Genomic DNA, 26,874 nt, shown 5'->3' with positions numbered 1-26,874 from the left:
CTAGAAGGCATATTTATTAATTTTAGAATTTAAACCAGATGTTTAATAGAATAGAAATAGAACAACATGTATAGGGCTCCTGAAGTCCTAGAGTTTGGAGACCTTAACCTACCACACGTGTGTGTGGACATCAGAAAGCAGGGCGGAGAGCGGAAAGGACTGCCCATGTGAGGTCAGATCTGAATCTAGGGCATTTTTATCCAGCAAAACTATCAGTGCTGCAGGTAAGTAACTTCTATCTTTCAGGTACACCCCTGTTAGAGAGCCTTTTGCCCACCCTATCTCTGCCATCCCCCAAAACTGGACAACTTTCAGGAGGTGGTGGTGGACGTGGGCCGCGAGGCTCCCACTGGCATTGGACAGCACAGCTCCCTTCGAACTTTGGGCCCTTCCTTCCACTGATGATAATGCTGATTTTATTAATTTATTTATTTTACAAAGTAAGCACTGGATACACCACAGGCCTAGCCCCAGGGCACTGGTAAGCACTGGATACACCACAGGCCTAGCCCCAGGGCACTGGTAAGCACTGGATACACCACAGGCCTAGCCCCAGGGCACTGGTAAGCGCTAGAAGAGGTTGCCAATGAAAGGCATCTTTATTTTATTGATTTCTGTTTCTTGATATAGCGCACAACTCACTCCCAAAGGAGTATCTCGGCGCTGTAGATCTACGCTCCTGCTGTGTGACTCCACATAACTGGGTGTGCTAGAGAAGGAAGGTGCTCAGAGATGCTGCACACAGTGTTTCCACATGGCTTGGTGGACAGGCATGTGTGTGTGGTACACGGTGTGCCAGCTGTGCTCCTCATGGGGGCTCTGCCAAGCCCTCTGCCCCCTCTGTGTGCCTTTCTGAAGCCACAGGGCGTGTCAGTGGCCTCACCGTAAGGTCCTCCTTGGCATCCCGACCCTTCTAAGGCCCAGGCCCTCCGTCCTGTAGTGGAACATTCTGTCTCCCTTTATCAATCAGCGCTTTCTGGAAGCCTTGGCACCTCTGAGCACCGTGTGACCTTGGTGCCAAGCGGTGTAGGTCAGCTGCCAACCACAATATTGCTGTGGTTGGGCTGGCGCATGGCCCTCGGCCAGCCCCATGAGAGGCTGTTTATATGCATATATCCCCATGCTGCTAGTGCCAAGGGGCAGCTTCTAAGCTCTGTCGAAAGACTGAATTGAAAGCAGTAGGAGATTGATTGAAAATTCTTATCTCTGATTTGTCTTGCTAGATTTTTGCCTTTTTGGTCTTATTTTACTTAAAACAGTTTTCACTTTATTTTTTCATTTGTTTTAGAATTTAGTGTTTTGTCTGACATTTACTGCTGTGTGTGCACTGCTTAAATACTTTACACATTGCCTTTGATTCAAACCTGACTGCTTTGTGTCATGGTACCAGAGACTGAGCATGTGTTCATTTTACTTCTTTTGTGTGACATCTAACAGGTGGTGGTCTTATGCTTTGATGTAGACACTTGTTGTTGGAAAACAAGGCAACATCTGTGAGGCCTGCACAAATAACATGGGAGTGGTGGTACTAGACCCCACCCCCCCTGTGGGAAGGGTGGAGATGTTACGCAATGTCACAAAGTAATTCCAACAGCTTATGTATATTTGTAAATAGGTGCATAGTATTGAGTAGTGTGTGTGTTTAATAAATGTACTCTTACTTTTATAAAGCAAAGTACAGACTGGACAATCAAGTATTGAGTGTTATTTTTGGCGCACCTGCACATGGAGATTATTAGCCCACACCACCTCCCTTGAGTAAGCCTCAGACTGCTCTGCAACGCTACCCTCTGAGAGTCAGGCGCTACAATTGGGTGTTTGGTTCCCAGTGAAGGACAAATGTAGTCCTGTTTTTTGTGCAGGCCTCACACATGCTGCCTCGTTTTCCAACATTGGTGTCTAGCGGCGGGAAACATATTATCCTATTCTGGTGCGCATTTATAGCATTTAATAAGTCCAGTTTTGGCACACATTACCTATGCAGTAATGAGCAAATGGAAGAGTGCAAGGCTCTGAGAAGGGTTCAAAGTTTTGGTTATGTGAACTAAAGGTATGGAAAGGAAAGCCCCGCGCCCATATGTGTCATGTGAAGATATTATGGTTTAAATGTAAACTGTATTGATATGACCGCGCTATGTTGATTATCATGTGCTAGCGGGATGGTGCTTTCCAGGAAACGATTACAAACAAATGTTCTAAACCATATTGTGCACCTTTGAACCCTAACACTACACGCACTACACCTGTAATGTAATGTAATGTAATGATGATACTTGTAAAGCGCACTGTTACACCATCTAGGGGTGTCCTGGCGCTGAAGACCGCTGGGGAACCCGTCCTGGCTTTCCCTGTGAGATGGTCCCTTCTGGGTATCTCCAAGGTGAAACCAGGCATCCCCGGCGTCTGTGTGGGGCCGTTGTAGAGATGAGGCAAGCTTAATGCCCAGAGTTGCTGAGTGTGATCCCTGGTTAGAGTAGGCACCGAGGCAAGAATTATCAAGTCCGTTGACCCTGGTCCACGACCCTGCCGCGTCGGGAATTGAACCCTGGTCCCGGGCCATTCTCTGCTTCCGGGTCTGCCGCCTCTAACCAGTGAGCCACACCACTCCACCTGCATGAGGAGGGTATCTCCTCAAAAGATAGGGACAGCAACTGATACCTACATCACAGAGGTGGTGTAGGGTGGATTCACCTTTATGGGGGTCAGGAGAAAAAGGGGTCCTGGGAGGTTCCAGCGCTTTTTAAGGGCAGGGAGGGTTTCCACAGAAGGGGCCCCAGATATCCTTCCCCCCCTGAAAGTTTTCTTGCTATTGGCGCAGGCCAAAACCACTGGAAGGGTGGGGCAGGAGGTTTCTTCACCCCTGGTAGTAACACCCCAGGGGTTCCCATGGTGGGGGACCCCAACAAACTTTTCCCACGGTGGGAGGAGGGTGTGGTAGAGTTGAGTGTTCAGCAGGCCCCCTGGGTTAACTGGTGGGGAGGTGAGCAACCCAGGGGTGTCCCCTGGTAGAGGGTGGCCCCAAAGGAGGGTAGGTCTTGAGTGATGGTGTGTAGTGGTAGCCCCTAGGTACCCTAGGTGGGCTAGGTAACTGACCCACTGAAGATCTGAGTGGGGGGATGTGCTCCCTAGTTTCCAGTTGAATGGTTAGTAGTGGACGGTGACCAGTCCGGTAGTTCCTGTGGGACTTGAACCCCAGTACCAGGAGCTGGTGGAGGGAACCTGAAGTGGTGGCTGGGGCGATGCCTAGCCGGTAACCAGTCAGGTAGGACCTGTGGGACTTGGACCCAAGGACCAGGGGCATGGGAGTGTTCCCCTAGCTCGCAGCAGGAGGTGGACTTCTACAAGGTAGTACCACCCTAAACACAGGTGGGGCCTATCTTCAGTGAAGGGACCCTGTGTTTCACGAAGGGGTGGTGCAGGCCTAGCTGGGATCTTTAGGGTCCCTGGCTGAGAGTGGTAGTACTGCCCTGAAGGCAGGTGGGGCCTGTAGGAGAGTAGGGTCTGCAATCCTATGATCACCCGGACTTTTTGCTTTTGTTTCACTGGTTTACGACTTTCTCGGGCTGTGGGCCTGCTAATCAGACCCACAGCCTAGCTGTTCTCTCACTAAATTGATGTGTGTACCTTAGGTGCATTACCCAATTGGAACTGGGCTACCCTGTCAGACCCTGTAACTCAGGGCATCGGTGTACCCAGGGCCTACCAGGGGCTGAAGCATGTATTATGCCACCCCTGGATGGCCATCTAAATCTGACACAACTGGCTGCACGACAGCTGGGGCAACGTGGCGTACTCGCTTGTTGCTTTAGGTATAGTATTCCTATATCTAACCTTAAAATGGACACCCGAGTTCCTATCAGTCACTCCTATGGCAGGCCTTGACAATCCTGAAGGCAGAGTGCGTGGAATCGTGTGAATTGGACTCTGGCACGAGCCGAGCCCGGTTGCAGCTTGCGGAACCAAGACCCAATGGCTGTTCCATGATAACGCGTACCATATCGGTAACTTCGGTATAGCGTTATCAAGACATGTCGAGTAAGGTGTCATACGAATCGGGATGCTGCCCCCTCACCAATTCTGGCGACGAGGTTAGCATTCCGCCCTTCTAGAGGGACGCGACATGTACGTAACTGTGAACCCCGGTTAAAGTTAACTGAAGCCTCAGCTCCACAAAATGGACGCTGCCACCACAGACACAAGTCTGACCTCCTGCTGCTGGGAGTCCTTCCAGCGAGGAGAGCTTGGACAAAGGGTTTCCTGTCCGGGGCGGTGTTCGCACCATCCCAGACAGGGTTTTGTGTATCCTGGGTAGGCAGGGCTTTGCAGGAAGGTGACTGCGGAGTGGCACCCCGGTGCTCACTACGCATCTGCGGGCTAGAACCAGTTCCAGGGGCGCGCAGCCCCTGACCTGGGGAAAGTCCGGCAGGGGAGAGGGGTGTAACTACCCCCCTTCCTGGTCCCACCCCTAGGGCAGGACCTAGTCATGTACCCACCCCTTTCTTTAGGATAAAGGCCGGAGCGGGGACCCTTCCAAATTAGATCATCTTTGAATCAAGAACTACTTTCTAAGAAAGGACATTCGAGGCTCTTCTCAAGATTTCTCCCTTGTGGCTAAGGAGTAGTCACCCTGCATCCGCAGGCACCATCTAAGAACTCTGCGGTTTGCTGCAAGTCCTTCCTCAGGAATCCGACGACCCAGCTCGACGAGAACCGGCTTCCCTGGCACCTCTGACCTCTACCCACATCGTCAGCTCAGCTGAGATCTGTGGGTGTGACGAGACCTCGAGGGACCGGCCATCATCAAAACCTGCACGCTTTCTTAATCAGCACGATCTCCGAAGGAATCCTCTGGTGAGTGCTCTGGGGTCCGAGAAGCCCCGACCCTGAGCAGCTCCAGCACCGAAGTGCAGTCTCCCAGCATCTCCACGATCTGCGTGGAGCCCTTCTGCTTTGCTGTTCAGCACGTTGTCCGATCACTAGCCGCTGGCTTGTGACTCTTTGACGACGAACGACAACCAACATTGCTGGTCTGGTTGCTCCAGACTAGCCTTTTGCTCCTTTCTACGAGAGGAGCACCCCGGACCCTCCTGGTCCACTCAAGACTCCATTTTAGACCCACCACGTGGCCCTGAAATCTGCCAAGGCTTGTTGCCCCAATCCTGGGCCCAGCGACGCCGACAGCATCAACCTTCGTGGGACAGCTCGCACCTCCATCCTGGTCGCCGACAACGCCTCCTGGTCCGTGAGACTGCAGAGCCTAGCGTCGCCCACTCACCTAGTCGAGGTGACGGCCATCCGGTGCCCTCCTGGTACCCTCTGACTACTGGCTAGTAGTACGAACTTGGTCCCCTCTGCTTTCAGGTATCATCGATCTCTGATCCAGGCTTGGATCACTACGAACTATTCTTCACTGGTCGCCGGCCAGCAACTCCTTCCTTCCGGCTCCTGGCTCGTCAGCGAAGACCCCCGACGCCTGTAAGACTTGTGCGGCCGCAGCCCTTGTGGCTAGGTAACTCCGGCATTTCGGTGCCCGCATAGCCTCCTTACTTTAGGGTCCCGAGTCCCTCGCTTCCGACTTGCCTTATCGGGTCCGCCCGAGACCACTAGAACTTTCCGTGCCCTCGGGCACTTGTATTGATTGTGCACTTGAAGTATTTTCCTAAGAGTTTTGTTTTGTGCTTAGTACCCTGTCCTCATAAAGAGTACAGGGCTGTTGTGATTCTAATAAATATAACTGTTTATTTTCATAACACTTGTGTGGTGTCCTTTCACTTGGAGTTCAAGGGGTATGTGATGGTATAACAGCTGGCTTAACACGCCCTCTAGAGTTTAGCCCGAAGACTGCTTGTATCCACGCTACTAGGATAGCTGGTCTAAGGTTGACTTACAACCAATCACCATAAGGGTCGTTTGGACCGATGCATAGTGGTCACTAGAATAGTGAACATTGCATATCGGGCCAACCTCTCACAGGGCCTATCTTAAGTGAAGGGACCTTGCTCTTCAGAAGGGGTGGTGCAGGCTATCCAGGGACCATGTAGGTCCCTGGACGGTCTTCCAAGGCGCTGCCGGGAGACCAGGGAGAGCCATGAAAAGTGGGCCTGGGTCTAGCTAACTCGGGGCCCACAGGCTCTCTAAGGGTACTCCGGGAGGAGCGCGCGCCTCTCGGAGGGAAGGGTGCATAGGCCCTGTTCTCGCAGCGGAGAACAAGGAAGGGGTCTAGGTTCCCGGGGTAGTTTCCGTGTGGAGCTACTGACGGGTGGAATGAGCTGTAGGGGGTCTGACGAGGCACCCTCAGTGTTCCTCCCTAGCACTGCCAGTGTGGTAGTGAGGCCGGTCTGAGGTCCTATTCTGGGAGCCAGGCCAGTGGCCAGGGGAGCTTTTCGGTGTGGGAAAAGCACGAGTGGCTGTGCTTTCTTTAGTGAAGCCAGTCATCCCTAAAGGGTGGTGGCAGCAAAATTACCTCAGCGGCAGGCTGGAGTGAGGGTCCAGAGAGGTTGCACCTTTGGGGTGCAAGGACCAAAACGGCGAGAGGGTACAGGTTGGAACAAACTCTGGAAGTGAGACCAGCTAGTGACCTGGGGGTGGGATGTAGACCTATCCCAGGAGACCGCATCGGTGCTGAGGCACTGTACCCTTGTCCAGAGAAGGGGTAGGCATAGTGTTGCATGCCCAAGTGCAAAGGTGGGCCTAGTTAGGCTGAGTCCATGTAAGACCATGAGTGACCTGGAGGAATCTAACCTAGAGCCTGGAGGGTTCTTAGGGTAGTCTGGGATCCCTGTCATGGGTGGAGATTTCATGGATGGGAGGAGCAGGTGGTCTGAGCGGCTAACTGGTGAGTAAGGGGGGTCTGGTCAAAACCCCTTATAACTAGTTATCGCTGACTACGGGAAGTGTACCCATGTAGAGTGGCTACTTCTTCCTTGTAGGAATCAGCTCGGCGCGGCGTGTGTTAGAAGGTGGTTCTGACACTAGGGCCGTCCGGATGTTTCACTTTTTGAGCACCTAATTGGAGAGCTTTTACTGTGGGAGAGCCTCATAATCTGGGACTCACCCACAGTGAACTCATAATGAAGGAGACTGCATGGAGATTTTACTGGTGCCCCCCTGGCTTGACTAGACTGCTGCAGTATGGGGCACCGGGCTGGTTACATGCAGACACCTGTGTACATGTGTGTGCATATGGGTAGGGTCTGCGCAGGGGAGATTTCTAATGTGTGCAGTCCAGGAGCAGCTACCAAGTGAATGGTGTGGCAGGACTTATGCAGAGTTGGGTGGTGATATGGAATAGGCTTTATACCCAGGGAAGGAACATGCCAGGGAAAGTCAGTGTGTCTTACTGTGTTTTTCACTTCATTATTCCCTTATGGGGAGGTGGAACCCATGGCTAGAGTAACTTCCACAAGGCCTACAGATTCCAGATACGCAATAAAGTCCCGTGTAGCGGATTGTGAAAATAAGTATTCTGCTGAGTCCAAAGTCATATTTGTACTCCTTTTCGGTCGTCCAGAAATTTCATATTTCTCTGAGTCCCTGGCTGGGGTCTGGCTCTGGCAGGTTAGATTAATGACCTTTCTTACCAGAACAAAGATCTTCCCTCCAAGGAGAAAAGATAGGTGGAGCTACAAGCCAATCCATCAACTGCTGTCGCTGGGTGCCAGGCACCAAGCTGAACCACGGTGAAGGCAGTAAGGGGGGAAGTAGTTGGGTTTCGGAGGCCATGTGGTCAGAGACACTGGACGATGCCATTTTGAACAAACCCAGAGGCTGGACAAGAAGGAGGGAGCAGGGACCGGGAAGTGATGTGTCGCTGTTTGATAGGACACACAGAGACTTCCTGCCAGCCCCCTACTCAACTTTTAAAAAGTACTTGCACAGGAAGAGAAGCTCTCTCTGGGGGGTTGTCTGCTGAAACGTAAGGTGCTGGAGCCTGGCAATGGGCAGTTGGAAGGAAGACACCCCTGACTTCCAACCCCCCCCCCCCCAGGTCTCTAGCAGCACCAGAAGAAGAACCCAGGACCGGTGCGCAGAAGTAGGGGCCTCTGCGCAGGGAGAAGCGAGGCGCAGGGGGCCAGTGAAGATTGCTCCCTGCAGAATGCGCCCTCTTGGAGACCCAGAGGGTGAAGCAGAGTGCTCCCAGTGACTGGGGGACGCCATCAGGAGCACGAAGACACAAAAATGGGGACTATCGGACCCCCAGGGGCTGAGATATGGCCCCCGGAAGGTAGGCTATCTTTGCCCCCTAAGAAGACCGACGACTAAGTACGTGGGGCTCTGCCGCCAGTCTCAGAGATGCCCCCGGGGTTCGTCATGTCCCGGGGGCTGCAACTAAGGAGAAGTAAAGCCGGGGAGCGCCTTTGCGCTCCCCGTGAAGGTGCCCGCGCTTCCCGTGACAATGCCCCACGGGGTGCCAGGAGCCCACCCTGGCCCGACGAAAATGGCGATGGGGCGTGCCGTCGCGCAGTCCCATGCAGGGGAGGAGGGGCCCGGGCCCCATCTCCAGGCCCCGAGGTGGCAGAGTGAGGGAAAGCACCGTGGCGCCCCCACCCCGAAGATGTTCAGGCCTGGGACCCCCATACTTTCAGTTTCACGGCCGGAGGCCGTGTCTCCTTTTAAAACTTGTTTAACTTGTTTCTTTCAAAGTCCGTCCTGATAAATGTCGGTAAATGCACCAATTGACTCACATTTTGCTGCTGTCTCTGGTCAGGTGAGTTAAGCTTGAAATGTTGAAATAAATGTTTGTGTGAAAAATGAGCCCACGGTTCTGATTGCTTTTACATTAAACTATTATCGGCACCACTGTTTTGTTAACCAAAATATCGACTCACTTTAGCATAGATGGCGTACTCTGTCCGAGTTTTAAAATTAAATCCTCCCCTTTTTATTTCCTTACAGTATCCGGAGCGGGTGGGATAAGGCAATGGGTCAGCAAGTAGGGCAGTGCCTTTTTTGTGGTCTACGTTCAGTTCGGTGGTTGGGGAACACTGTAGCAGTGGTCAACACAGTCCGAGCTTTCTCTCTAGCGGTGTGTGTCTGGTAGAGTGAGCAGAGGGTGATTCTCGGTCTTGGAAGGGGCTACACCTCTAACCCCAGGCCTAAGGAGAGCCGTGGGACCCTGTTTCTTTCTCTCTGCTGTCCTGGTTAATACACAGCACTCTGAGGCATAGAGCTTCTTCTAACACAATCGCCATGTCGCGGACCTCGCTATGCTTCTAGCTGATTGCTGGTAGGCCGGGGTGCCTAGTGACCTTTGAAAAGAAAGTTATCCTGTAGCCCCAGTCTGCTTATGCAAGCACTTGTGACCCCACCCACCCCACAAATGACCTCTCTGGCTTCCCTGTCGTGAGACAATACCCTGCACCGACTAATCTTGTGTCGGTCAAAGGCTAGTTAGTGGAACTGTCTACTGAGTATGCCTGTTCCAGGGTGGGTTGAAACTTTTCCAGTGTGCTGGCTGTTTTATGCCTTCAATGAGGGGCTTGATGCCATACAATTAATGGGTCTTAAAAATGTATCGCCGCTGGGTCCGCAACAGTGTTGAAACATTTTGCTTATGTCTGATGGCTGCAGCGTTGGTTGGTATGCACCCACCACACAGCTCCACCGATGCACCCACCACACAGCTCCACCGATGCAGCCACCACACAGCTCCACCGATGCACCCACCACACAGCTCCTCCGATGCACCCACCACACAGCTCCACCGATGCACCCACCACACAGCTCCACCGATGCACCCACCACACAGCTCCACCGATGCACCCACCACACAGCTCCACCGATGCACCCAACACACAGCTCCACCGATGCAGCCACCACACAGCTCCACCGATGCACCCACCACACAGCTCCTCCGATGCACCCACCACACAGCTCCACCGATGCACCCACCACACAGCTCCACCGATGCACCTACCACACAGCTCCACCGATGCACCCACCACACAGCTCCACCGATGCACCCACCACACAGCTCCACCTACACAGCTCCACCGATGCACCCACCACACAGCTCCACCGATGCACCCACCACACAGCTCCACTGATGCACCCACCACACAGCTCCACCGATGCACCCACCTCCACCGACACAGCTCCACCGATGCACCCACCACACAGCTCCACCGATGCACCCACCACACAGCTCCACCGATGCACCCACCACACAGCTCCACCGATGCACTCACCATACAGTTCCACCGATGCACCCACCACCCAGCTCCACCGATGCAGCCACCACACAGCTCCACCGACACAGCTCCACTGATGCACCCACCACCCAGCTCCACCGATGCACCCACCTCCACCGACACAGCTCCACCGATGCACCCACCACACAGCTCCACCGATGCACCCACCACACAGCTCCACCGAGGCACTCACCATACAGCTCCACCAAGGCACCCACCACCCAGCTCCACCGATGCACCCACCACACAGCTCCACCGAGGCACCCACCATACAGCTCCACCGAGGCACCCACCATACAGCTCCTCCGAGGCACCCACCACACAGCTCCACCGATGCACCCACCACACAGCTCCACCGATGCACCCACCACACAGCTCCACCGATGCACCCACCACACAGCTCCACCGAGGCACCCACCACACAGCTCCACCGAGGCACCCACCACACAGCTCCACCGATGCACCCACCACACAGCTCCACCAATGCACCCACCACACAGCTCCACCGAGGCACCCACCACACTGCTTCACCGATGCACCCACCACACAGCTCCACCGATGCAGCCACCACACAGCTCCACCGACACAGCTCCACCGATGCACCCATCACCCAGCTCCACCGATGCACCCACCACCCAGCTCCACCGACACAGCTCCACCGATGCACCAACCACACAGCTCCACCGATGCACCCACCACACAGCTCCACCAAGGCACCCACCACACAGCTCCAACGATGCACCCACCACACAGCTCCACCGAGGCACCCACCACCCAGCTCCACCGAGGCACCCACCACCCAGCTCCTCCGATGCACCCACCACCCAGCTCCACCGACGCACCCACCACACAGCTCCACCGATGCACCCACCACACAGCTCCACCGATGCACCCACCACACAGCTCCACCGAGGCACCCACCACACAGCTCCACCGAAGCACCCACCACACAGCTCCCCCGAAGCACCCACCACACAGCTCCACCGATGCACCCACCACACAGCTCCACAGATGCACCCACCACCCAGCTCCACCGATGCACCCACCACCCAGCTCCACCGATGCACCCACCACGCAGCTCCGCCGATGCACCCACCACAAAGCTCCGCCGATGCACCCACCACACAGCTCCACCGATGCACCCACCACACAGCTCCACCGATGCACCCACCACACAGCTCTACAGATGCACCCACCACACAGCTTCACCGATGCACCCACCACCCAGCTCCACCGATGCACCCACCACGCAGCTCCGCCGATGCACCCACCACGCAGCTCCGCCGATGCACCCACCACACAGCTCCACCGATGCACCCACCACACAGCTCCACCGATGCACCCACCACACAGCTCCACCGATGCACCCACCACACAGCTCCACCGATGCACCCACCACACAGCTCCACCGATGCACCCACCACACAGCTCCACCGATGCACCCACCACATAGCTCCACCGATGCACCCACTAAGCTCCACCGATGCACCCACTAAGCTCCACTGATGCACCCACCACACAGCTCCACCGATGCACCCACTAAGCTCCACCAATGCACCCAACACACAGCGTTACCGATGCACCCACCACACAGCTCCGCCGAGGCACCCACCACACAGCTCCACCGATGCACCCACCACACAGCTCCACCGATGCTCTAACTAAGCTCCACCAATGCACCCACCACACAGCTCCACCAATGCACCCACTAAGCTCAACCGATGCACACACCACTCAGCGCAACCACAGCATCACTCAGCGCAACCACAGCATCACTCAGCACCACCACAGCATCACTCAGCACCACCACAGCATCACTCAGCGCAACCACAGCATCATTCAGCGCAACCACAGCATCACTCAGCGCAACCACAGCATCACTGGTTCAAATATGTTCTTTCAATGTTTCAAGCGGTTTTCAAGTTTTCTTGCTTTATTACAAATCACAAAAAGATGTTAATATTTCACTTCTGTTCTTGGATTTTCGTCACAATAAAAAACACTGAACATAATCTTCACAAAAGTTATTTACAAAAGTTTAAGCTATTGCCATTACAAATTAAATAAATTATTTAAGTATTAATTATTTAAAAAAATTAAAAGCCATTGTTATTTGTAATATCAATACATCTAAGTCACGTAAATACAAAACATGTTGCATTACAAATGCTATAGGTGTTTGCGAAAGTTAGAACTATTGGCATTGTAAATGACAAAGCTATTAATTTAGCTATTTAAAAAAATAACACAAATAAAAAAAAATTAATTTATAAGACCAATAGCTCAAACTTTCCTAATGCGAGCCCTATTGCATTTCCAATGCTTGTTAATGCTGGTTGACGTAATGGGGGGGTGTCGCCACTGGGAGGGTGTCAGTGCGCAGGGCCCTCACTCCAGGTTAAGTCCAATTTACTGCATTGGGGGCAAGATGATGTGCAAACATGGGAGTGGTGGTACTAGACCCCATGCCCCCTGCAGGATGGGTGGAGATGTTACGCAATGTCACAAAGTAATTCCAACAGCTTATGTATATTTGTAAATAGGTGCATAGTATTTTGGTAGTTTGTGTGTTTAATAAATGTACTCTTACTTTTATAAAGCAAAGTACAGACTGGACAATCAATTATTGAGTGTTATTTTTGGCGCACCTGCACATGGAGATTCAGGCAGTACGATTGGGTGTTTGGTTCCCAGTGAAGGACAATTGTAGTCATGTTATTTGTGCAGGCCTCACAGATGCTGCCTCGTTTTCCAACAGTCCCCCTTCCCCCAGTGCTGCCTTCACCTTGGTTCAGCTTGATGCCTGGCACCCAGATACAGCTCCTGATGGATTAGCCTGTACCTGTAGCTACACCTATCTTCCTCTTCCTCGGAGAAAAGATTTTCGCTCTGGGAAGAAAGGTCATTAATCTAACCTGCCAGGGCCAGACCCCAGCCAGTGACTCGACTCTGCAGAATACTTCTTTTCACATCCGCTATAGTGGACTTAAGTGCGTGTCTGGAATCGGTAGGCCTTAAGGAAGTTACTTTAGCCCATTGGCTCCACATCCCATAAAGGAATAATGAAGTGAAAAACACAGTAAAACACACTGACTTTCCCTGGCATGTTTCTTTCCAGTGTATAAAGCCTATTCCATGTCACCACCCAAGTCTGCATAAGTCCTGCCATATCATTCACTCTGTAGCTGCATTCTATGAATCTCCCCTGCGCAGCCCCTACACGTGTGCACAAGCATGTACACATGTGTCTGCATGTAACCAGCCCGGTGTCCCTTATTCCAGCTTCTGCGCAGTGGCCTGGATAAGCCAGGGGGACACCAGTAAAATCCACTCTTCTACATGTGTGTATTGAAATGAAGTTATCTGCTGAGAAGGCGTCTCCCAGTGACCATAATCCTAGTTTAAAATGTTGAGCTTTGTCGTTGAATTCCTGTGGCAGAGGAATATGTGGGGTATCTGGTAGAGGCAGAGCAGTGGAATACAGTAGTGCACAGCTTCCCTGTTGGTTCAGGCTCTGCCAAGACCGGCAGACACAAGCCATCGGGTCAAAGGACTTCAGATGCCTCACTGCTGGTTTGCACAGAATAGTGGTCAGCGGAAGAGGATAACCCTGTATCTCGTTTCACAACCAGGTGTGGGAGGAACCACTGGGATGAAACCAGTAATTGGCAAAATGGGTCTGCGTAAAGAGGTCACACCGCTCGGAATCTGGTGCTGGGCGTCCACCAAGGTCGATGCAGGAACATGTCACTTTAATGCACGAGGAGTGGAAGTGGGGAGTTGGAGGCTTAGCTGTGTGTGTTCTTACCAGGTGCCAAGCTGCAACGCCCAGGGGCTGACCTCCTTAGAGCCCAACCAGTTGTCTATGCTGGAGGCCTTCTCATGTGCACTTGAGTGGAAGGTATATTCTTCGGCTTCCAGGGGTGGTCTTCTATAAATATATGGGAGGCCATGGAGGTCTAACAGTTGTAGCAGACTGGATGCCTCTGCTGCTTGAGGTGTGTGTACTGCACTGTGCATATTCAGATTAGCATCAAGGCTCAGGTTAAAATCACCCCATAACAGTACAGGGGAATAGTTACGGCATGTCTCCATTACCGCCTGAAAGTAGGGGGAGCGGTCCTCGTTAGAGCCGTAGGTGTTGACAGCTGGTACATAGGCGTGTCTAGTGTCCCTTGTAATACGAAGTACCATCCCAGGGCATCCACATACACCGCTAGAGGGTGGAATGACCCAATGCATCGGGCTAGAATGGCGACACCCTTAGAGTAAGCCGAGTTGATGCAAGGAACCCATGGGCACTCCATCTCCTCGCTAATTGCTGCTCTGTGTTCGGTAAGGTATGTTACCTGGAGGAGTGTGACATCTACCTTGTACCTAATTTAATATGCTACACCTGACTAATTTGTGAGGGTTGTTCAGTCCCCTAGCATTCCAGGTCTTGAGATGGAATGTCTACTTCTTGCAACTGAACTACCAATGTATAATGGTTCTAGGTGGTCCATGACTGTAGTATAGGAAGCCCCACCCTCGACCAACGTTGCAGATCAGGGCAGCCTTGATGCTGTTGCTGGTCATAGCACAGCACTGTGACTGCGGTCACACAGGATTTGCTCTCTCGCCTGGCATGCACTTTTTCAGAGGATTTTAGTCCCTGTTCCAAGAGCCTCACAATGGTGCTGCCATTGTCCGGCTCAGCTTTCAAGCTACTACTTACTGCATTGTCATCATCAAGCATTAATCAACCAAGCAAGCCTTCTTGAATTTAGTTTCAGAGAGAATAATCCACGAATACAGTGGAGAATTATTTCCACAGTCCACACACCCGCTTCGACCTCACATTAGAGAAGCCGGAGTGGTTCTGACGGGGTTGAAAAGTCTATTTAAACAAAAAAGTGAGTCTCACTCCTGCTACTCTATATGATTGAAGTACTGCACGCGCATCTATTCATACGACTTAAGCCTATGAAAGATGGAGCCCTGTACATTCAAACATTTCTTATATGCCGCTCTAGCTCTCCATTGCTGACTGCGCCCACTATAGCTTTAAGAGTCAAGGGTGGAGCTTAACACTTCTCCACCTTATTGGCTGCAACAGAAAAGGCCTGAATAATGTGGATTGGCAACTCTGAGTGTAACTTTTTAAAATAGGACTAGGTGAAAACGACTGACGGTTGAGAGCCAGGCAATGGAAATAATTGTATGTATGAGATAAACTAGTGATAATATTAGGGATCGCTTTTTTGTTGACCGTTCTACCATGGGCCCTCATTTAATTTTGACTGCAGATCATCTTCAAAAATGAATGTTGTTGCCCTCTAAGCCGTGGCTGTTGATTGTATCTTGACTCTGTCCTGCTTTTACCCTGAGTCGCTCATCTAGATTTGGAGAGACATTCAGTAATGTATTTTTGGGCCAAGGCAAACCTTTCAATTGATTGAGTACTGACACAACTGACAATGAGGCTGTTTTGACTCCTGAGATAAACACAGAGGGTGCTTCTGTCTCCTGAACTGGCTCGCCTTTGAGACACGAAGGTTGTGTCCTCATCTTGAGGTGTCAACCTGCTGTGTTGTACACAAGGTCTCAGTTTATATTCGCCCACTTGAGGTTTCAACTCATTCCTCCTTTCCGTCTACAGTGACGTTTCTTTTAACTCTTGGACTTCTCTGAGAGATGTTCTTCATTTGCTGACAGTCAGGCGTATCGTTTACTTATTTATTTGTCTGAGCACTGGATTGCTGCCTGGAGACCTTTCCACTGAATTGCTTTTACAACTTACTTAACCTTATTTTACCTTTTTCCCGAGCGCTTACGGAACATAACATTTGTACATTATAAAAGCATATTTACGTTTTCACATCTCCTGGCTGGTTTCTTGGTTCTTCTGTGAGATCCCTAGATGGAAAACAGATTTGGTGTGTTGGCTTCTTTGGTGTATAGATAATGGAAGAGAATATATTTGCAGCATATTTCAGTGCATAGGTTTTCTCCTTTTTTCTTGTTGTAAAGTCAGAACAATTCTGCATTTCTGAGATTTGTTGCATCTAAGACTGTTTTGGTAAGAAAGTGTATCCTGTGCCCCCTGTGAATTTTGCACCCACAAAGACAAGGACATGTCATCAGTGTTTAGAATGAGGTGAGCCCTTGCGGGCAGTGTCCGGGGATAGGGGTGTCTGTTCATGTCTGATCATCTGGCGCAGATTCTGATTCTCAGTCACCTCTTCTCTGGTTTTATCTCTTGTCTCTAATAGGGACTGGAAGGTGAAGATGAGGGCGCAATCAGCATGCTTTCAGACAACACGGCCAAGCTGACGTCCGCTGTCAGGTGGGTTCATGTCCTCCAGTGGGTATATGCCCGCGTGGCATGTGTCCAGGAGCAAGGCTTCGTTTGAGTCTCTCTGGAACTATAAAAAACATTGATTTGTGAGATCATCTTTTTCTTGCCAAATTGACAATATTTGCAAGGAAACACACTCCCTCCCTGGTGCATTGTTCCTGAGCATCGGCTGCTACTCACTGTGTCCATCTGCGCAATCCCTTGTACCTCTGGAGGTGGACATTGGTGTTTCCTGATGGTATTGAGACATTTCAGAATGGTAGCAGGTTACATGACTTATCAAAAAATATTAATTGCTACAGAGAACTGTAGTATTGTAGCAGGGGCCATGGTTCATCGTGCCCCACCCCTGCTGGGGCCCAGATACCCACTGATCATTGCTCTGCCCTCCTCAAGAGCTCCGGTGCAGGAACCATCATACTATCCATGTGCTAGGTACATCCCTCTGCTTTGACGCAGCACCCTGTCTACCCTGCCTGAACCCATGCTGTGGTACAGCAGCCTGCATGCCCTGTCTGGCCCCCCTGATGTGGTGCAACACCCAGTGTGTCCTGTTTGACTCCCTTCTGTGGCGCAGCACCCAGTGTGTGCTGTCTTACCCCCTTCTGCGGTGCAATACCCTCTATGTCCTCCGAATGTAGTGTAGCACCCTCTGTGACCTCTCTGACCCCCTACTGTGGTACAAATCCACATGTGTCCTGTATGACTCCCTGCTATGATCCAGCACACAGTGTGCCCTAGGCGACCCCCTGTTGCTGTGCAGCACCCTGTGCACCTAGTCTGACCTCCTACAGTGGTGCAGCACCCTTTGTGTCCTGTCTGACCCCCTGTTGTAGTGCAGCACCCTTTGTATCCTGTCTGACCCCCTGTTGTTGCGCAGCACCCTTTGTGTCCTGTCTGATCCCTCGCTGTGGTGCGATACCCAGTGAGTTCTGTCTGGCCCTTTGCTCTGCTGCAATACTCAGTATGTCCTGTCTGACCCTGCAGGAATCCTCAATGTGATAATGTATTTCAACGAGGGGTGGGCGGCACTTCTGGAGATTCGCTTTGCGGAAATCTGCGGAGTTACATAAAAGCTCAGCGAGATTCTGCGGAGTTCCCGTGAGCGGGCGGAATTGGCATGTCACGCTGAGTTTTAGTGCTAGAAGCTTCTCCCACGCGTCACTGCAGAGGGTCCTGCTTCTTCGCTGCCTCTGAGAAGATTTTCTACTTGAGCCGCAGCTTTCTCACTGTGAGCGGTCAGAGCGGCCTGCGACCGCCCATGTTGAGACCATCTCTCCGGTGTCCACTCCAGCTTAACGCTGAGTGGGCAAAAACTTTGCGAACTCTGCCGGCAGAACGGAAGTTATCGCCCACCCCAAATTTAATCCCATCGCACCATTGTGTCCTGCCCTCTTCCTTAGTACAGGAACAGTCTCTGAATTATATAATTTAGTCAGGGTTACTTTTGAAGACTTGTAACAATCGAACTTAGCGACTTCTTCCAGGGTTTATAGTGATTTTCTCTATTCACTTGTTGATGGAGCTATCATGTTCCCTTTAGGCTTCTACTTTTGTAGATTAAGTAAATTAAGCTCTTTCTTTATTTACCTCGCCTTGTATATGTTTTCTCTTGTGCACTGTACAAACATGAACAATTCCGCCTACACCATAAAATGTCAACGTTGCTCATAGGTCTACAATAATCTATACATCCAACAATGCAATGTCAACCCCAAGTTATATACAAAATAACAACTTTTATTTATTAATTCAAAGAATGTTCCATTCTTATTTCTTTTTTAATCAAATTTGTTATATAATACTAAAATATTAAACGTAATCCAATTATTGTACCCATAAACCTACCCAACCATATCTCCCTAATTCCACGTACACAACAAATATTAAAACCACATGCTACTCTCTCTCACTCTCTCAATCATTCTACATTCTTTCTACATGTATACAATACACCTTGCCCTATGAAAAACCTAAAAAGAGAAAATTCCTGGCCCTAGCACTACACAGGCCACATATTCTCTACACTAGATTATTAATAAATACAATTACTTCAGTTTGAATGATATTTCAGCACATCTGCTTTTTGCCATCTTAAATATTTAAAAAAACTAATTTTCCATCATTCTAAACCATACTCGGTTTTGCTAGGTCTCACGCACTGTGCCAATGAATGTTTCGGCGTAAGACTCCTCTTCAGTGATACGCCTTCCTCAGGACACCCTACATATGTTCATCATTTGAAATGGTGCAATAGAGACTATGGAGTGGCCAGGAAAACTCCTACAAAATTAGATAAACAATTCTTTAAGACGAACTGAAAAAGAGGGCTCAAAATAAAATAAAAAATATACTATCACTTACTAATTTCATATGTGTACTCAGCAAAAATTAAACCAATAGCCCAACCGAGACCCACCATTGTGCACCCGTGATAATAACTGAGTGACAACCTTCAACAACTCAATAACATCATAGATCAGCCACTTGAACCGAATAGCTGATGTGGAGGTTAGCATGCTAATATTCCTAATTTTCAAAGGTGGTAGCTTACACCTCCCTCAGGTGCCATCGTAATACCCAACCTGAATCAATTATTTAAAAAAAAAAATTATTTTTATTAACAATCATCAACTTAAAATAAAGTATGGCACATTACAATAAAGTAATTATTTTCCCTGTTCAGGCACATACAAAGTTAAATAGCTTAACGTCCTTCCGTACACGGTGGTGTTGTTCAGGGCGAGGGTACGTCTTCCGGGTCTGTGTGTAGTGGTGGGGTACTGATATTCCTTCTGTATCGATTCCAAGGCCCCCATATCCGATTCCACTTCCTGGGGCATTCCCTGGCCACATTGACTGTCTTTTCACGGAACATGCACCAGTCCAGGTTAACCTTCCAATCTTTAAGCGCTGGAGGGGCGGCCGCCCCCCAAGCCTGTACTATGTTCCTTTTTGCGATCATAAAACCAAGAGTGGCCCATTGAGCTTGGCTTACATCCAAGTCGGTAGGTTCCCGTATGTTAAGCAAACATCTACGCACCCCAGGAAGCAGAGGGATTCCCAGGACATCTCCCACCACCCTATGAATTGCACTCCAGTAGGTCGGGATGAGCGAACATTCCCAGATGATGTGAAGGAAAGTACCCAACTGACCACACCCCCTACGGCGGTCCCCCGTGGGTGCCCTCCCCATCAACACCAGTCTCGGTCCCGTCATGTATATTCTGTGTAATACTTTTAACTGTACCATTCGTAGTTTGGCGGGGATAGCTACCACCCTGGGGGAGGACACAGCCTCCTGCCAGTCCTCGTCGTCCTGCTCAAGACATTTCTGCCGTCCACTTTTGTCGAAGCTGTATGAGAGGGTCTTCCATGTTGTTTATAAGCTTGTTATAGATAAAAGAGATGGACTTCTCAGGGAGATACCCGTCCAATAACCTGTCCTCCAGTGGAGACGTCTCAGGGGGGTAGAACCCATGAGAAAGGCTGCACGCTGGGCGTGCCTAATTTGTCTGTAGCGAAAATGTTCTGACCCAGCTAGTTCATATTGCTCCTGCAGGGCGACAAATGTTTTTATGTGCCCTTTTTCCCACATGTCTTGAACGCGGGAGATACCTGTCATGTCCCATTTGACACCACCCTTTGTCTGCCATAGGCGCCCCAACTTCTCGGAGTCCCACAAGGGGGCCGCCAATGTCAAACTACCCTCCCAGCTGAGCGATCTAGTGGCAGTGTGCCAGACTGGCACAGAATGTCTAGTGTGGCCAGATAGTGGAGGAGGAGCTGGTTTAGAATATGTTTTATTGTAATTCCCGCCCGGAAGCAGCCGCCTGTCCATTCGATAGCTGGGATTGTTAGGGGGACCCATAGGTTGCGTGGTTAATAGCAGCCAGGTGGGCGGCCCAGTAATATTTCTTGATGTCAGGGAGGGAAATACATCCATCATAGCATTTCAGCATCAGCTTGTTGAGGGCCATGTGTGGAAATCAGTTCCACAGGAGCTCCCTCTGGAGTCCTCCAACTGGCTATGTCTCGCTGATGTCGGCGGAGAGGGGGGAATGATTATTGTCGTATCGGAGTGTAGAGTCCAGGGATACAAATATGCCAAGGTACTTAAACCCTGACGTAGTAATTGGGGGGGTAGACTAGGCACCCCCCATAGAGTGGGTACAGGTGGGATTTGGTCAAAATTAATTGTAAATCCGGAGAATCTACCAAACACTGCCAGTATATCTTATAAGACAATTAGGGATTTCCGGGGGTTGGTGAGGTACAGTAGTATGTCATCAGCGTATAAGGAAATACGATCCTCCCAATTTGCTGACCAGCGAAGTCCTCGGATTGACAGGTCCTGTTGAATCCAGGCCGCCAGCGGTTCCAATGCCAAGGCAAACAAAAGCGGGGAGAGCGGACAACCCTGATGGGTACCTTTGCCAAGCGAGAAGGTATCCGACTGTTTATTGTTAACGACAAACTTAGCCAGAGGTTCCGCATAAAGGAGACGAATCCAGCCCATGAATTCCTTCCCGAACCCCATCTTACAGAGCGCGGCAAAGAGATAGGTCCACTCAAGCATGTCAAATGCCATGATGGCATCTAAGGAGACCAAAACTGCCGGTTCGCAGATCGTATTTGCCCTACCCAGCACACCGTGTACTCGGCGAAGATTTAGCGCCGTGTTGTGACGTGGGATTAACCCAGATTGGTCTGGGTGGACAAGGGTCGATATGACCTTCACCAGGGGATTAGGGAGAACTTTTGCAAGGATTTTTGGCTCGGCATTGAGTAAGAAAATAGGCCGATATGAGGTACAGTCTGTTTTTATTTTCCCATCTTTGTGAATTACTACTATATTAGCTATATGTTGGCCCAGTGGGAGCCCTCCCGACTTTCTGCTCTCCTCAAACATGACTTTAAGGTAAGCCGACATCCTGCCCGAGCAGAGCTTATACATTTCTATGGGTATCCCATTGGGGCCAGAAGCCTTACCAGATTTAAGTGACCTGATGGCCTGAACAATTTCGTCCGCGGTCAGAGGACTGTCTAGTAGTTGCTTATCTGCTGAAGCAAGGGTGGTCTTGTTATTGTCCCTTAAGAGCTCAGCAGAGTATTCCTCAGTATGTGGCTCTGTAAACCGCCTCAAAGTGGGCAGCGAATTGAGAGGCTATGGCCTAAGGGTCTGAGGTTTCGACTCAGAGAGTGTCCCAAAGGGTCTGGACCTGTCTGTATGCCCATTCCCGCCTGTCCAACCAAGCTATCAGCTTCCCCACCTTGTCGCCCAGATCATAGATTCTCCTGAGCTTTTCCTGACCCAAGGTGCGAGCGGTCTCCGTGACAAGGGATTTGTATTCTGACTGCTTAAGCCGGAGCAGGTGGTGCGTCTCTGGAGAGTTGCGGTCCATCAATTCCCCCTCGAGGTGCAACATTTCGGCTTCAATGTCTGAGGCCTCCTTCTGCTGCTTCCATTCTTAATCAATTATTGACGCCAAAGGACAATGCATTGGGAAGACAAACTTCACAGGCATAGATATAGAGCTACGGTAAGAATTATTAAAAAAAAAGGCAGAGACAAAACATTCATTAATGAAATATCTTAAACAAGAATCTGCCCAAACACCAATCCTTCCCCGTAAAAATAGTCTTTAGAAGCAATTGTCCATACCTCAATCAATGCCCAAATCTTGTCTCATGCAACATGAAGGACTTAAGTTCATGAATCTCAATTTATTTAAAGGAATCCTCTTACATATCGCTCAATAGTAACATTTCATTCTGGTCACAGACAACATGTGGAGTGCCGTCTCAATGGACAGCTATGTAATTAACAAACCGCACCAGAAGTCACAACTGGATAGTGGCACATCAGGCGCCAGCTCCTGCTGTGAACACATCACTACAGTCTAGCGAGGACATATTAAGAGTATAAAATGCCATGGACAAGCTGTCATTGTTTGCAGTGTCCCTTGTATACATACTGACTGTCACAAACCTTAAAAAAAAACAGGTTTTACACATCCCAATGTTAGATATGGTCTGAATGAGATAATCCCTTGGGGAAATGCCATTTACTAAACAAAGGTCTTCTATTCTCTAGAGGTCTAGTTAGATTTGAAATATTACCCTCCAGATAAGGCCCTCCGTGTTCATTAATAAGGTGGCGTAAGCAGATTGGTCTAAGCTGCAGGTTTAAATGAGGCCAGAATACAAAGGAGGGTTTCATCTGCTTTGTACTGTTTATGTTCGGTTGAGGTTCAGGTGAGACCGTAATCTGTGTTGGTGAATATCCAGTCTGGACAGATTGATCATCACCACGGCCTTTTAAGAAATGAGTTTAGCGCATCAACTGGTTACCAATGTGGAGTGGACTGACAGTGGATGTGGATCTTTCACAATGTTAGTGAGTCGTCATACCTGTGGAACATATGTGTTTATGGACCGAGGTGTACTCCCTTCTTGGGAGATACACGGGTCACAATGAGATTAAGATATTTATGTATGGCCCTAGAATGCCACTCGGGTGTACTGATTACTGAAGGAGCTATCTAACGACGGCGCAGGCGATGGTAATGCTTGTAGGATTACATGGAAAATGAGGGGAGCTAATGGGGTCTACAAGGTTTGAAATAAACTTGTTTTCTTGGGGTATATATGAGCTGAGATATTCCCATTGTTAGTGATAAACATGGGTTGGAGTTCAATGGAAAGCGTGATGCATGATCCGCAATATGTTACCATGGGAAATCGATTGGTGAGAGAGCCTCTCCGAAATAGCGACTCCACCCAGCAGGCAATTAGCCGAATCGGTGTAGTACACATAAGACTACGTGGTGCATTATAGGATCGGCTCAGATATATAGGAGAGCAGCAATGGTGTTTGCTTGTTGCTTTTTTGCACTGATATTTTGAAAACTCACTGCAGAGCGAGATATGAGAGAACAGTGAGGGACGCGTTCACTCGTAATTGGGATGGATCCGTGCACCTAGTAATGGGATCGGTCTGATCTGGACACTGCCTACTTTGGGGGCAGAGGGGCGCATATGAATGGAATAATGGAGAGGAATGAGACTCGAGGGAGTATAAAGAAAGGGCTGTGGTTTTAGGTCTTAGACCCCTTATTCTCATCACAGCCCTCGTCTATCTTAGTTAAATGAATGTGGGTGATGATTTTATTTTGGATATGCAGCACTTCAAGATGAATTATGGAGATTGTGTTGTTTATGTTTGTGTAAAAGCTTGCTGTTTAACCCCTCCCATGCTGATGACGGAACCGCTCCGTCATCAGCTACAGTTGAGCTGTGCTGATGACGGAGCGGTTCCGTCATGGCCCAGCCGCCGCGCCTGCGCGGCGCTGATTTCGCGCTTGCGCGGGCGTTCTAATGAGCGGGGCGGGTCATGATGGAACCGCTCCGTCACCAGCATAGCTCAACCGCGGCTGGTGACGGAGCGGCTCCGTCACCAGCATGCGGCCGCCGCGCGGCCGCCACGCCCCTTTAGCGCTGCGGCGGAATAGCCGCCGCAGCGAAGGGGTTAAGGTTTGTGACAGTCAATATGTATATTAGGGATTTTGCAGTTAGTGGTAGTTTGTCCAGGGGTATTCTATACCTGTGATGCCTGTGCTATGTCCTACCTAGACAGGAACTGAAGTTTGATGTTCCACTATCCAGTTTTGACCTCTGGTAAGTTTTTTAATTACAGCGCTGTCCATTGGACCGGTACTCCCTATGTTGTTTGGGATTTGTGACAAAAGTACATTGTTATTATTGAGCAATATGTAAGAAGATTTCTATCAGTGAATTGAGATTCAAGGACTTCAGACCTTTGTGTTTCTTGAGACCAGATTTGGACATTGATTAAGGTATTTGGGTGAATGTATGACATTGTTCTGCATTCTGTCCATCAACTGTTATTTTTGCAATTGTCACCCTGAGTGGGACGGGTATGCTCAGACGTGTGTCCCGTGCTCTCCATGCGACTGTAATCAAGCTATCCAGGCTGATGACGGCTGAAAGCCCGAAACCGGTCCTAGGATGCTTGATTCCGGTCCAGAGAAGACATGGCCTGGCAGTTCGGGCTGGACTGTTCCCATGGGGCACAGGGTCAAGACTGATTGGCATATGCTTCCGTTCAAACTGGAATGGCATGGTGAGCAAAAAAACGATGGATTTAGACCCAGATCTCTGCACTGGGGTGAATGTATGACATTGTTCTGCATTCTGTCAATCAACTGTTATTTTTTCAATTGATTAAGATATGGACAATTGTTTCAAGAGTCTATGTTTAAGGGCAGGATTGGTGTTTGAGCAGATTCTTGTTTAATATATGACGTTAATTTATATATTTTGTCTTTGCTTTTTGTTAGATGATTCTTATCTTTATTGTAAGCTCGATACCTATGCCTCTGAGGTTTGTCTTCCCGATGTATCGTTCTTTGGCGTCAATAATTGATTCAGGTAAGATATTGGCATGGCACCTGATGGCGGTATAAGATACCACCTTACAAAATTAGGAATATTAGCCTGCTCACCTCCACACTAACTGTTTGGTTGAGGGGCCTGTTGTATGATTTTATTGTGTTGGTGAAGGCTGTCACACAGGTGAATATGGCGGGTCCCTGTAGGCTTTTTGGATTAATTTTTGCCGAATACACATGAGTTTAGTATGTGATAGAGTATTTCTTTTAATATTCTTTTAGAGTCTATCTAAAAGAATTGTTTATGTAATTTTGTATGAGTTTTCCTGCCCTCTCCCTAGTCCCCCTTGCACCATTTCAAATGATGAACATATATAGTGTGCCCTGAGGAAGGTGCATCACTGAAGAGGAGTCTTACACTGAAACGTCTCGGCACAGTGCTGTAGACCTAGCAAAACGGGTCATGGTTTTGATTAATTTTTAAAAGTATTGAAGATGGCAATATGCAGATGCGTTGAAATATTTGTTAAAAATTGTGAAGGAATTGGGAATTGTATTTATTAATAATCTATTGTTGAGAATAAATGTATTGTTTAGTGCTAGGCCCAGGAATGTTCTCTTTTTTCTCTTTTTAGGTTTTATTAAGGTGTGATGTATTCTATACATGCAGAATAAAGATAGAGTAAGTGACAGAGAGAGTAGAGTGTGGTTTTCTGTACAAGGAATTGAGAGGATGGGGTTGGGTAGGTTTATGGGTCCAATAATTGGATTGGGTTTTATGTTTTAGTATTATATAATAGATTTGACTAACAAAAGATAGAGAAGATTGTAAAGTTCTTTGTATGACTAATTAAAAGTTGATATTCTGTATATAACTTGAGCTTGACAATACATTGTTGGATTGTATATATTATTGTAGACCTACCGTCAACTTTAAACTTTGATTTGGGGTGAGGTTATGGGGGGAGGGGGCGACAAAATTATTTTTGCTTGTATAGTGAGCGGTTCCCCCCGTATCGTTTTTATCAGGGCCCTTTTTGTCTTAGATATGTTTTTACTTGTGACCCTTCTTTGAATATTTTTGATTTCTTATTATCACGAAGAATTTGAAGACAGTCGATACATGTTCTCCCTACTCTTGCTAATTAAACTAACCACTGTGATTAGATCAGCCCTGAATGGTCAATTTCTTGTTTCTCATTTCAGCTCTCTCCCTGAACTGCTGGAGAAGAAGCGGCTCATTGATCTCCATACAAATGTTGCCACCGCTGTCCTGGAGCATATAAAGGTGAGCCGTGACTGGATATCGCTTCGATGAGGTCAGAATGAGTGTGCCTTTGCAACAGCGCCTCCCATTTGTTAGGCTGCATAGTGCCGAAGTGACTTGATTCATAGAACCAGGCATGAATGGGGGTGTCTTTGAGTTAGGGTGACCAATTCACTCCATGACTCTACAGACACTCTTATACTCCCAGGTTTTACATCCGCAACTCATTGTTTTAAGGTGCTTTATTCTAATTAGTTGAATGAAAGAGAACCAAGACTTCTGCCCTCAGAATGTTTTCTTTTTTGCATCAAAACCCACGATGCAAATCCGTGCCTCTAATGAAATTGATTGAGTTGGTCACATTAATCTGGGATCTCAAAGGAAGCAAATTGAGGACTTGGTCAGGGTCTCAAATGACTTTGCATGAAAACTGGGGGCTGAGGATCAGATTTGCTTGATTCTTCCCTCCCTGTACCCGTATTCTCCATTTCTGGACCAATTCAGTGTAATCATTTGCTTTCCAAATACGTCATCCTTCGTTTTTCCATCAGTGTAATATTTAAAGTATTTATCTTATCTTACTGTCTATTACCACACTCTATTTATGATTCAACTCTTTTACTAATGTCCATGCTACACATAGCATCTCCCGCAATCATCAGG

At 49.2% G+C, this 26,874-nt stretch overlaps 1 protein-coding gene across 1 annotated transcript in view; it reads left to right on the top strand.

Annotated features, from left to right (window-relative positions):
• Positions 1–26,874, top strand: part of SCFD1 (sec1 family domain containing 1) — a 709,689-nt gene that overhangs the window by 278,710 nt on the left and 404,105 nt on the right. Inside the window, exons 13-14 of the mRNA XM_086936984.1 lie at positions 16,445–16,518; positions 26,151–26,232. Of these exons, the coding sequence (XP_086793110.1) occupies positions 16,445–16,518; positions 26,151–26,232 (156 nt within the window). The remainder of the gene's footprint in view (positions 1–16,444; positions 16,519–26,150; positions 26,233–26,874) is intronic.

This window comes from Lissotriton vulgaris, chromosome 9 (assembly GCF_964263255.1).
Source record: "Lissotriton vulgaris chromosome 9, aLisVul1.2, whole genome shotgun sequence".
Lineage (NCBI taxonomy): Eukaryota > Metazoa > Chordata > Amphibia > Caudata > Salamandridae > Lissotriton > Lissotriton vulgaris.
Note: the sequence above shows the minus strand (reverse complement) of the source record. Positions and strands in the feature narration are given on the sequence as shown.